A 14,012-nucleotide genomic window follows, 5' to 3' on the forward strand; every position below is an offset into this window, starting at 1 on the left:
ATACAATCTACTACTTATACCTTGCTAGCCTGACTATAGCAAATGCTAGTTCTTACATTCCAATCTCACCATCACATAGTTATTTATGCCTATATAAATATGTACTCAAGAACACATCTTTTGACAGTGGAGAAAATTGCTCAGCAATTACTTGTAGGAGTAATTGGTAGGAGTATTTGAAGATATGCAAGGCATAAAATATAAAATCTGCTGGGAAGCTGTAAGGAAACTCGGTTTCTAGCAAACCACTTGGCATTCAAATGCTCTGATCTTTAATCCCATTCATGTTTGGTAGTCCAGAGAATTCATAGGGAGCCCCACCACCATGGAATATTGTTATCCTCAAAAAAGGAAGGAAGTCTTCAGACTGACAATGTACTCTTGTCCTTACATAGGTACACATTACCTGTACACTATAATATGGCTTTACAGTGTAGATCCCTATTGGCTGAAACAATTTAGGCTTGAATTAACATTATTCCCCTATTTGTTTCTTCATAAAATAATTTTATATTTTATTTGTGTTTGTATTTATAGAAAATAATCTACATTTGTCAAATATAAAATTGAGTGTGGTCATTTTCCTAAGATGTCATTAAGTTCTGTCCCTCCAAATTGTTTGGACCTATTGTTTGAACGAATGTGTTAAATAAATTTCCATTAAGGAATACTTTGTTGGAAAAATGCTTGATAATTGACAAACAAGTCTCTGCTGACTCATTAGGTAGTTTTGCTCTTCTTGGACATTGCTCAAGTGAAAGAAAGATCTGAATTCAAATATAACCAAATTGCAGTTGTTTCTTGGAATGTAGTCCTGCATAGAAATGGGAATTGATAGAAGTGAATAAAGAACCCAATTAAAAAAAATGTTTCCAAAAATACTGCATCACCTTAAATTTCAAAGTCCAGATAGTTTTATAGCCATCATAATTATGGAGTCACACTAACAGAGAACATTATCAACAAAACACAACTGTATACTGCCAAAAGACAGAGATAAGAAAGTCAGTCACTTTTTGAACCTTGATTGGAGAGTCATCTTAAGCCATAGGAGAATTCACCACATTGCATCGTCAACACAGGAATTTGAGTGCAAAAGCTTCCTGAGTGTTCCTTCCAGAAGAGAAGCACTTTGTCCCTGTGGAAGACTAGGAAGAGTGGTGCTTACATTCCTTATCTGGGAAAGCCAAGTGAGAAATGGCCCATCAGCAAGTAATCCTGAGCGCTGTATGTGTGTGTGTGTGTGTGTGTGTGTGTGTGTGTGTGTGTGCGCGCGCGCGCTATTGGCATATGTGTACTATTGCCATGGCTACAGAGGCCAGAGGAGGGCATTGGATCCCATGGAGCTAGAGTGAAGCGTGATCATGTTATCTGATATATGTGTTGGGAATTCAGGTCCTCTGAGAGAGCACCATGTGCTCTTACCCTTTAAGCCGTCTCTCTAGTCCCTGTGTTCTTATATTGTTATGTTTGTGGCACTTGATTCCAGGAGTAGAATTACTACATTGTAAGGCAAATTATTATTTTTAATTGTATAGATACTGCCAGATTTCTTTCAAAAAAGTTTCTTAGTTTCCATGTATACTCACCAACAATATGAGATGGTGCACTTTTCCTCCAACCCATTGGTGCAGTAGAGCCAATTAAACACCATAAAGAATTACTGATATTGGCTGTAATTCCTGTCTCCTGACTACTGGTAAATTTGAGTACCACTTTACATATATTTATAAAATGTAAATCTCTCTATTTGTTTCTGCCCATAGCTTCTGTTAACCTATTACTTCTAATTTTTAAATACTTGGCTATCTCTGTACTTTTTTCAAACAAAATGCCTTTTCTTCTCTCTTAAAAGGATTTCTTCTACCCTAGTTGATATTGCAGCCCCTAGCTACTTTATTATTTTTAAAAACACTGACTTCTTAAAGTGATTGCAAAATTGTTTATATTTTCCTTGATGGTTTGTGGATATTGGTATTTTATACTATTGCATATTACATTGGAGCATCAGAATTTCCAAAATATGAATACAATGCACTGAGTGTTTTCCTTGTCTTTGAAGCCATCTTTGTAGTGGTGAATGGATGTCTCTTGTTCATTCCTCTACCTTCCCTATCTGCACCTCTAAGACTGTTACTATTTCCAGTGACATCTGTTTAATTGTCTCCTTAATCTATGAATTGTGCCTGGACCAGGCTTTTGTCATGTTTACATTTGCATCTATGGAACCTAACAGTTCTTTTTACTAATGGTCACTTAATATGTATTTGTTAAACTCATTTAATTTAGAGAATAATTTTCCAGTTGTTCTAATTAGTATGTGATAAAATACACCTGGACTTATTCCCTAATTGATAATAAGATATAAACTATTATCTTCCATGTATTGGTATATCCTCTGACCAGCACTAGTTTGAAAGGGTTGTGTGCATTATCCCATTATATGTGGAACAGGCACTGATTTGCCCTATTCTTCTTCTTCACAAATGAGGAAGCTGAAAGCCTGAAAGCCGTGGTCCTCCACTGAGAAGGTGCCAGAACTGTACTTCAGTTGTGGTCTGCCTGGCTTGGAGACTTCTTTTTTCTTTCCTGTCTCAATTCTCTTCCTGATTCAAAGTCAGATTCTTGAAGAGAGCTTTTGAGTCTCTGTGCAATGAGATCTTGTTAAATTTATAGGAAATAAAATGGCATGCATTCCTTTTATTATATAAAAAAACCTTACAGTTGTTTAATATAGATGAAGCAAAAGATGGAATACTGTTCATAGTTCCTCAAATATATAAACATTGTTGGGTCTTACAACAAAAGCTTTGAAATGTGTCCTTCCCACATTTATAACTAGCATGTTGAAATGATCAACAAATGGAGTAATAAACAGCTTGAAGACTTCTGGGAAATGACTTCTGGAGAGGATGCTGGGAACAAATGCAGAATCCAGTTTTTAACAAATATTAACTTTATTTTGAAAAATAAAACTGTGTGTTACATGCTTGCTGTTTTATTTAAGTTTGCTTTCTGGGAAGCTGTGCATGGAATAGTAAGGTGAGTTACTGTTGCTATTTCCTGTTAAGTTCAGCTGACCAGTAAGTCAACTGGTGGTGCTGTTTGCACCTATGACATTTTATAGCTCCAGTCATCATTTTAGCAGAAACAAAATTTGAATATATAAAAGTTAGATGCAGTTTTGAATATGTAGTATGATCTTTTCTATATTCTGCCAGTTTATGTGATGCCTGAAATTTTAATCATAATACTTTGACCTCTGTAAAAATTTAACTCAGTACGTTTCTAGGTAAGTTAATATTGGACATAATAACATATTTAAGTAAAATATTTAAGAGAAAAAAATCAATGATGTCTTCAAAATTAGACTTTGATTTTATTTAAGTTTTTCTACATTGTTTTTACTGGAAAGTGATTTACAAAACACTTGAATTTTTTATGCCATTCCTTGAAATACTTCATAATTAAAAAAAACTTTTCACAAATAAGATTTGAATTTATACTACCTTTTTATTTGTTCACATGAATCAGCTATTCATATCTTGATTCAAATATCCATAATGTACTTCCTTTTTATGATAGTCTAAAACACTATCATCCTTTAAATATTTGTTCAGTTACCATTGTTTAATCATTTATTGATTAATTCTTCTATAAATCGATTTTGTAAACATTTCTAATTTATTGAATTTTGCTATGGTGCTTTAGTCTGTCTCTGTGCATATTCCACTGATCATTTTCTATCTTTTGCTTTATTTTTTAAGAATTGTTTATTTGTATACTATGTGATATGATTTCCCTATATATACATATGTGTACCACTTGTATCTAGTGCTTACAGAGGCCAGAGAGAGCACTGGACTCACTGGAACTTGACCTGGTTGGAACTTGAGATGGTTGTGAACTCCATGTGAGTACTGGGAATCAGACCTTGACACTGCTTGTGACCACTGAGCCATCTCTCCAACCCCTTGCTTAAATTTTTTGATGTGGTTTATCATCGGTAAAAAGGACTAGGTTATGGTCTTCTTTGTGTCATCATTTACATTGTCTATGTAGTTCCATATAGTAAATATTGACTCATACCCTACAGAAAATGAACACACCGAGTATTTCAGTAATGTCCACGTTCAGGTTTTATCAACAACCTAATGGCCTATACGGAATCTGGTACTAATAATTTGCAATCATTTTCATGGACAGCCACAGATACTTCTTAAATGTGTGATTAACATGACAAAATATTCTCTCTATTAAAGAAAATTATGTGTGTTATTTAATTGCCCTACTTATGTTTCAATAATCTAAATTTAGAAAAAATGTATCAAGGATCTTCATTATTAAAATTTTTTTAGCTACACTAAAGCATCCCTGTTACATTTGAAAAATTAATTCTGCAACTTTATGGTAAAGATATATGAGTTCACTCTAATCACCTAGCAACAGCCTAGAGTCTGTGAAGAAAATAGTATTTCTCTTTTCTTCTAGTGAATAGATGTTAAGACCTCTTCTTTAAATCTTGAATGGTCATGAGCCACACTGCAGTGGATGGGAAATCATGTAGTAGCCTGACTACTAATGATCTAGATGATACCACCTAAAGTCTCTGACCTCCACATCTTTATCTGTATAAAAGAGAATTATTAGATCATTTCTAAGGTATTTAGAGTTGTGATCCAAAGAAATGAAATCACCTTTAGCCATAGGCAACCGAACTTCCCAGGACTGTCATTGCCTTATTTACCTAAATTCACAATCTATTCATTTGTGTGTCACTTCTAATTTGATGCATGTGGCAAGGGAAGGCATGTGCATCTTACTGCATCACCTTTTTTTCCACAAAGCAGACAATAGGCAGAATTTAGGGTTAGGGTTGAGAATAAGTATTCAGAGTGTTAAAATAGTTTCCCATGTTGTGATAGCCAACATGTTCTTGGGAATTTTGGAACCCTCTGATCATATATCTTAAGAATCAAAATTTAACCAGATCCATCAAAGGCTTTTACGCTCCTTTCCCTCCTTCAGACTCCTTTGTAGGATAAAATAGACACTCATAAGCTTTTGTGCTTATAGCCGATTGAAACTAAGGTCCTATCTTGGAGATGATCTCATTTGGTCTGATATTAATATAGCTACTATTTCCTGACTTAATGTTATACTATTGTTATTATTATCATCAAAATTTCTCTCCTTTTTATTTATTTCTCTCATAAGCAGCATGTACATAAAACAACATGCAATTGTTTATTCTTTTTGTAAATTTTTATTTATTATTCTGTCACACAATGCATCCTGACTACAGCTTCTCCTCACTCTACTCCTCCTGGTCTCCCTTCTTCCTTAGATCCACTCCCCCACCCCCACATGCCTCCTCCATCTCCCCCAGAAAAGAGCAGGCCTCCCATGGATATGAACCAAACATGGGCACAACAAGATACAATAAGACTGGGCACAAACTCCCACATGTAGGCTGGACAAGGCAACCCAGTAGGAGGAAAAGAGTCCCAAGAGCAGGCAAGAGAGTCAGAGACACCCCTCTCCCACTGTCAGGAGTTCCCCCAAAATACCTAGTCAACAACCATAACATATATGTAAAGGACCTAGTACTGACCCATGCAGGTCTCTATGAGCCCCCATGAACACTGCTTAGTTGATTCCCTGGACCATGCTCTCCAGGTGTCTTCATCCCCTCTGGCTCCCACAATTCCTACTCTCCCTCTTCTGTAGGGTTCCAGAGATTGGAGGGAAGGTACCCGATTGGGGCCTCCAATCTGGGCAGTCTTTCTCTGGCAAATGTTTGGCTGTGGTTCTCTGTATCTGCTCTCATTGGCTGCCAGAGAAAGCATCTCTCACGACAACTAGACTAGGCACCTATCAATGAATATAGCAGAACATCATTAGGAATCATTTCATTGATTTCTTTTTTTTTTTTTTTTTCTGGTTATATTTGGTTCTAGCTTAGGTCTCTGGGATATCCAGCCTATGGTTTTTGGTCATCCAGGTGGTGTCAGGCATGGGATCCCTCTCTTGGCATGGACCTCAAATTAGACCAGTCATTGGTTGGCCACTCCAAAAAATTCTGTGCATCATTGCCCCAGCATATCTCACAGGCAGGACAGACTGTTGGTTGAAGGTTTTATGGCTGGTTTGGTATCCCTGTTCCACCACTGGAAGTTACCTGATTACAGAAGATTCCTGGTTTAGGCTCCAATCACCTAATACTAGGAGTCCTCACTAGGGTCACTCTCATAAAACCCTGGGAGTTTCTACTGCACTAGGTTTCCACATCAGCCCCAAATGCCCTCCATTACAGCTGTTTCTCCCCATACTCTCTCCTTCCACCCCTCTCCTCACACCTGATTCCTATTCCCATCTGCACCTGCCTCAGTCCACTCACAAAATCTATTGTATTTCCCCTTCCTTGGGAGATCCATGTGTTCCCCTAGTGCCTCCCTTGTTATTTATCCTCCCTAGGTCTGTAGGTTGTAGCATGATTATTATTTATTTAACAGCTAATATCCACTTTAAGTACATACCATCTTTGTCTTTCTAGATCAGGGTTACCTCAATCAGGATGATTCTTTTTCTAGTTCCATCCATTTGTCCACAGGTTTCATGATGTCATTTTTTTTTATTTTCTGAGTAATACTCCACTATATAAATGTTTCACATTTTCTTCATCTGTTCTTCAGTTGAGGGACATCTTGGTTGTTTCCAGTTTCTGGCTTTTATGAATAAAGCCATTATGAATGGCAAATGTCCTTGTGGTAGGATGGTTCATTCTTTGGGTATATGCCCAAGAATGGGATAGGTGGGTCTTGTGGTAGATCAATTACCAATTTTCTAAAGAATCACCATATTGATTTCCATGGTGGTTGTACAAGTTATAAAATTCTATATTCTATAAGCTAGCTTTTTTCAATTAAATATTTCTCTTTCGATTATATCAGCTCACTTTATTATGACTACTGATAATATCTAGATTGTGTCTTGTTTTTGTTAATTCCTGTATCCTTTAAATATCTCTATTTTCCATTTAGTAAATTAAAAAAAATCTTATCAAAATTTTATGGAAACCACTTATTTCCTTTTACATGTCAATAGTATAAACTAATATAATTCTTTTTTTTAAATCAAACATTATTTTTTATTATGCCAAGTTCACTCCTAGATTCTTTACCTAGAAAAGTCAAAATATATTTCCGTGTGAATACATTCCTGTTCCTACTTTCTGTATTAGTCTGCTTTTCTGTTGCTGTTATGCAACAGTGATGCAAAACAACCTGGGGAGGAAAGGATTATTTCCTGTTATACTTCCAGCGGACAGCCCATAATTGAGGAAAGCTGGGGTGGGGTGAGAATGGGGGACAGGAGTAGAGGCAGAGTTGGTGGTGGGGTTCAAGGCAGGAACTGCAGCAGAGGCCATGGGGGATTGCTGATCACTGGCTTCCCTGAAGAGAACAGAAACTCAGGAGTCTGGGATTCAGTGAGCAGTCAGCCTCACAGGCCATCACTGCTTTGTACATGTAGAAAGTCCAATAGAATGGCTTAAAAATGATATCCCTAATGAACCATGAATTATTAATACAAATTACCAAGAGATGGCGAGAGAGCACATATGTATGAGAGAAAGACACAGAGAAACATTTAATTAGCACTTATCTTTTTATAGTTCTAAGAATTACATGGACAATACTTTTGTATTCAACTGATGATACTTAAAAGATCTAGAGACATAAACACATTGTTTTCAAGGTCAAATCCAATTGGAGACCATCATTCTTTATTCCATTTATAAAGCCTAGGTAACTTGTCTTGGTAAAGCTAGTACTAAAAATGTCTGCTTTTAGACAGGTAGTTAAAGTACCATATAGAACTCATTTTTGACTGTCAAAACCAGAATTATTTGCAAGCTATAGATGCATGTAACCTTGTGGGCTGACACCTCACTTACCTGCTAAATCAGCTAAAGGATTATCTTGTCTTTTATATAAATTCAGAAGCAAAAAGCTATTTAAAAATCCTTCTCTATAGAAATTTTATTAGCAGTATTGTATTTCCTTGGCAGCCCTAAAAGGAGGAAGGCCAGTAATTTACCATCATATTTTTAAGCCACTTTGGTTACTGTTTTAAAAGTTGGGTGTCCTCTAAGAGATCAAGATACAGAATACATCCCATCCATACAGCAGGGTTACCAGAGTTCTCTACTTACAATATTTCCCCCAGCCCAGAGCATTATCAGCATAAGCCACTATCAGCCTAGAAACATTGAAATATGCAAGAGACTGGTAGATGAAGCCACATATAGATAGATGTCCCTCTCTGTTACTCTCTGCATATTTGAATATGTACACACAGATAGATTATCCCTTCCCATATGATTTTTAATGTGTCCCAGAAGGGAAAAAGAAGAAAGAAAAAAAGAGTCACTGTACCATTAAAAATAGTCACAGGCACAGTACAATGGCAAGAAAAAATTATTGAGGCACATCCCTGGTAATTTGAAGACTGATATTAACTGACAGTGAGCCTCAACACATTCTGAATTATAAAAGAGAAGATAAATAAAGGGCCAAGGAAGACTGGCAATAGTCACTACCACTTACTGGATTCTAAATTTACATCAGAACTGTATCCAGTGCTTTATTTAAGAAGAGCCTCAAGTCTAAGATGAGACATTTATATAGTGTTCAGTATATGGCTTCACTTATCCATTGAGTAACTGTAGAGTTAGGCTCTCTCTTTCTCTCCACTTTTGCCTAGTGTTGTAAATGAGAAAATGCCCCTTTGAGTTTTATCAAGTTCTTCAAAATCATATGCACTTGACAGTGTCAAAGAAATAAACCAAATCAAGATAAGCTATCCCCAGAGATTAAACTGGAGAGCAAATTGCCCTCCGAGTGTTTACAGTTCTTTTCTAATCTTCAGCTGAACCTAGTTAAGGTGGATGCTACTCATCCTGTTGTAAAGGTGACAACTAATTGTAATTTACAAGCTTACTTGTGCATCATAGAATTAAGGTTGAAATTTCTTTAGCCTGTGCTAGAATCAGTGTGCTTTCCATAGTATTATTCTGCCTTTGTGGCATCATTTTTCATCAGTTCTACAGTCATTTGCCATGTATTTAACAAATATTTGTTGAATGTTTTGTGCTCTAGGGACATTTTACAATAGATGCACATTTCCATAGGTCACATTCTAACAGGGATAGATATACAGTAAATAAATGACTCCTTGAACCCAAGTCCAACACTAATATGCATAAAAAAGAAAAATAAAGCATTGTAAATGGCTCGGAAATGAGGGAATAAAGAAAGTACTTAAGTTCCTTATATAAGATGGTCACCACAAGGAAACCTGTTGCCTTCACTGGTACTTTGATGGTACTGTAATTTTCTGTCACAAGTATCATCTTATAGCATCTAAACTTCAGTCTGACTTTTATATCATTCTAGCTTCTAGAATAGTATGTTTGCCCTACTATTTAATTGTTGATATAATTTTGTCTTGAACACACACACACACACACACAACTAATAGTCTATGTGTTTGGGTCTCAAAGCTCCTTCATATTGGTGAAATTATTAAGGCCACTCCACGTAGTTAAAAGGGAGGTTTATTTTGTGGGGTAACTTACAAATGAAGGGGTAGGTCGCAGAGTCTGGCAAAGGTATAGGGTAGTTCGGCAGCGTTCTCTGGAGAACTCTGCTCGGTCCACCTCTAGCGTCCCGCGTCCCGGAACCAAGAGAGTGAGTTCTTCCCGATCCTTCGTCTTCCGCTTCCTCCTCTGCCCCGCCTTGTGGGCGTGACCATTACCAAAGCCTCAGTGGGGGTTGGAACTTCCAGGCCAATGCTGGGATGGCTACCCACTACACCTTCATACCCATGGCTCTTCTTTATATGATGAATGTCAGAAGGCTTTATGATAATTATTGTAATAAGCCCATTCCCTTCCAAAACTTGACAAATTGTGTCCTAGTTTATCAAGCCTCTGGGTATCCTTGGAATCCTTCTCTACCCAGTAGGTAGTAACAACCAAACAACTGAAGGTCCTGCAAGACTTGAGAATCATTTTGGTTCTTTCCCTAGGAACTTTCCTAACACCAAAAAAAGTAAGTTAAGATGTGTAGATGGAACAGGAAGGTGTAATCTAGGCCATTCATACATCAGTTATAAGGTTATTTAATTCAGAGGATCCTTCAATTCTTTGCCCCAGTGAGATAACTCAGAATGTTATGAGCGTATACACACACCACTCATCCTTGGGTAATACACCCCAAGTCCTATAGTGAATGTCTGAAACCTTGGGTAATTATTAACCCAATATACTATATAGTGTGTTTTCTCATATACATAAACTCCTGTGATTGTTAAATGATTATTTGAAGAAAAAGCAAATTTCAGCTGTTATTCATTCAAAACGTTCAGCTTAATAAGGTGAACAAATGTTTGCATATATTAGGAGATAATACCTTTATAGCAGCTAACTATAAGACCTTCTCATGATCACTAACATTCGATGTGGGTATTGGTTATTATATTAGCTCATGCAGTAGTGATGTCAAGAACTAATGGAATGACTTTAATTGAAGAACACTTCTATTGCAAAGTGTATGAGGGTAAGAAGTGTTAAGTTTGTTTATGCTTTTCTCTAAAAAGCTGAAAACCTCCTTCCCTATAGTAATTAAAAACAAACAGCAGCCATTAACTTACTGTGGGGTTCTAATGGCCATACTACTGCTTCCTTGCATGGATGACTTACTGATCTAAAGAAAGCAATTCAACACTGAAATTATCTTGAAAATTAAAAACCATCCAAGATAATGAATAGTTTCAATTTCTAGAGCACCAATTTGTGTGTACTTTCCCCTTTTAACGAATTCTTCTGTGCACACACACAGCTTGCTAACTAACAGTATAGCCTCAGAGAGACTCCATATCAAAGAGCAGTCTGCTGACCTCGGTTTCTGAATGCTTTGGCTTTCAGGGTGGTCTTCATTCACTAATCTACTCATTCATGCATCAAACCTTTATTGAGAAGCTTGTTTAAGTTAGTGTTTTCCAGGGCTTTAGGAAGTAAAGGAAATATAAAGTTATCTGCTCCCAAAAGAATTGTTTCTATGAAGTTTAAATCAAATTTTATTTTAATTCTATCTTTTATTTAGTTAGGTGTTTCATAATTTATTTACCAACACTGTGTTACTAGTGATTTGGGTAAGTTACATTTTGGGAGTGGGAGCTATAAAAAGTGTGGGTTGAGCACCCTTTATAACAAACATTTGTCCATATTTCTAATATTTCGTAGCAACTGAGTTTTACAAGTAGAAGGCCAACAGGCATGAACTAAAACATTGTCAAAGTCGATCCAAAAGAGAAAAGGAAACAAAGTTTGAATGTTTCCCACAGCCCCTGATAATATGAGAGAGCATGTCCCAACCCCCTTCCTTTCCTGTGTGAAGAATGTGAATATCTGCTGTATGTCATCTATCACTGATACTTCCTCTTCAGAATTGTTCAAAGTTTCTTTTTAAGAAAAAATATAGTTCAGATCAAAAGTTTTCAACTAAACTGAGTCTATTTGTGCCAAGAAATCATCAAGATTCCTTTCTTTCCTGCTAATGCTGAGTTTCTGAGTCTTTAAATTTTTTTTTCTTATGTGTACTCATGTTTTGTCTTCATGTATGCCTGTACATCACCCTGTGTGCCTGGTGCACCTGGAGGCCAGAGGAAGTGTCAGATCCTCTGGAACTGACGTTTTGTGTCACAGTGTAGGTGTTGGGAATTGAACTTCTGTCATCATCTTAAACCTCTGAGCCATCCCTCCAGCCCCCAGTTTTGAATCTTAATTTCCATGAGTGAATTGAAGCAGTTAAGCATAAATGCAAATGTAAGAAGACAAATAGATTTTAATTTCATTGAGGTATGTTCAAATTAAGTATTTATGATAGATATTGTGAATTAAATTAAGTAATGTAATAAACTATATTTGACATTTGTGCTTTTTCTTTTAGCAGGTTTTTTTTTATATGAAAGAAGAACTGTGCTTATCCATAGAATATGTGACTATAGTTATTTTATTGATCTTCTTCACTTTGGATACATATGGAAACTATCTATTTGTGAATCTATACACTAACTCATTATTTAAGTGAAGAATTCCTTAGTTAATAGAATGAATCTACAGCTGATTTCTCGATTGTCTGTTCTGGTTAAAACCTTAACTTTGTCCATTTTGTTTTCCCAAAGCTACACTTGTAATGCGTGGTTCGCATGGACGGTTTAGAGACTGAACCATATCTTATTTAGGGGAACCCCTGGTGTAATTTCTGGGTTAGCCACTCTTGTCTTTCTAAGGTGTACTGTCCTTCCTGATTCTGTATCTGAGTTGTAAAGTCCTCTTCCTACTCTTATGTCATTGGTCTCACTATTTTATTTTTCAGAACCATTGGACACAAAAACCGGTTGGTCAAAGTCCCCCGTGGTCACATATGGGTTGAAGGTGATCATCATGGACACAGTTTTGATAGTAATTCTTTTGGACCGGTGAGTCAACTTGTACCTTGTTTCTGATAAAGTTGCATTTCAAAGGCGGAAAGCACATGTATCCTGATAATTTGCTCTGCTCTTTCAGCCAAGTGTGATCAGAGACTTTAATGGAACACTTTATGTTGGGAAAATTCCTTTAGGCTATCAAAGTGGGTGTGTATATGTGTGTGTGTGTGTGTGTGTGTGTGTGTGTGTGTGTGTGTGTGTGTTTCACAACTGACTTTCCAATTGGAAGATCTTCATTCCCTTACAAAATTCTGCCTATGTTTTCAGTTAATGTTTAACCAATAAAATATGTAAGAAGACATATGGGCAACAATTTTTCTAAACCTTTTATTCAGTCCAACAGTGGTAGAAATCATAGTAGTTAATGTGGGAGCAGTGGGTTTCCTTGCTCCTCTTTTGTGGTCCCATCCCAGTCTCACAATGAAACTGATGTAAAACGGATTATCAGGAGGATGGTATATACACACTTAATATGTTTTAGATGTCACAAACACCCTCATAATGAACCAAAGGCCTTTAAAAATGGTGAAAGTCACCTACCCTTGTATTAGGTTGAACAAAGACAGGTAATTTTCAACAAGTAACTAAATTATGTGGAGAGGCTAAAGGAAGATAGAAAGTATTTGAACATGTCAAGCTTTCTCCGCTATGACTCTTCATTGAAGAACGTTTCTTGTCTTCAACTAGAGGGAGGACAGCTCTCGCCTGGGAGTTTTAATCTCCTACTTTCAAGAAGAACAGAGGAGATTCATGTGCCCACCTCATGTCTGTTGTTTTTCAAGTACCCTTAGCTCAAAGTAATCCTGTGTCAGAGTGGCATGTTTGGGGGTGGCACATTCTGGTACTGTTCATAAGTGACATTTTGTTAGCATTTAACTTATAGCAGAAACACAGACACACTCTACTCCATGCTTATCCATAGAATATGACTGCACTGATATTTTTTGGGTTTTTCTTCACTTTGAGTGCATATAGAAACTCTCTCTTTATGAGTCTTCACAGTAATTCTGTATGAACGTGGAGAATTTTTTACTCAGTGGGAACTGCAGCAGATTTTTCTATTGTCTGGTCTGTTTAAAGCTTAACTTTGCCCATTTTGTTTTCCCAAAGCTATATTTGTTATGCATGTATAGGACAAAGCAACTATTTAGCATCCTTACACATGCTTGTATAAAAAAAATATGTCTTCATATTTTCTCAAAAATTTAAAGGTTGAGCTGGGCAGCAGTGGCCTTTAATCTCAGCAGTCAGGAGGCAGAGCCAGGCGGATCTCTGTAAATTTGAGGCCAGCCTGGTTACAGAGCGAGATCCAGAACAGGCACCCAAACTATGCTGAGAAACCCTGTCTTAAAAAACCAAAAATAAAAATAAAAAAAATTGAAGGCTTTGGTCTCTAATAAAAAAGTTTCCTCCATATATTGCGAGGATTGGTGTTATTGCCACTAAATACACTGCCA

General features: G+C 36.7%; 1 protein-coding gene across 4 annotated transcripts in view; it reads left to right on the forward strand.

Moving 5' to 3' along the window:
- Window positions 1-14,012, forward strand: part of Immp2l (inner mitochondrial membrane peptidase subunit 2) — an 854,797-nt gene that overhangs the window by 621,790 nt on the left and 218,995 nt on the right. For all 4 annotated transcript variants that reach the window (XM_036206171.1, XM_036206173.1, XM_036206174.1 and 1 more), the window contains exon 6: window positions 12,444-12,546. In XM_036206171.1, coding sequence (XP_036062064.1) covers window positions 12,444-12,546 — 103 coding nt within the window. The remainder of the gene's footprint in view (window positions 1-12,443; window positions 12,547-14,012) is intronic.

This window comes from Onychomys torridus, chromosome 14 (genome assembly GCF_903995425.1).
Source record: "Onychomys torridus chromosome 14, mOncTor1.1, whole genome shotgun sequence".
Taxonomy (NCBI): domain Eukaryota; kingdom Metazoa; phylum Chordata; class Mammalia; order Rodentia; family Cricetidae; genus Onychomys; species Onychomys torridus.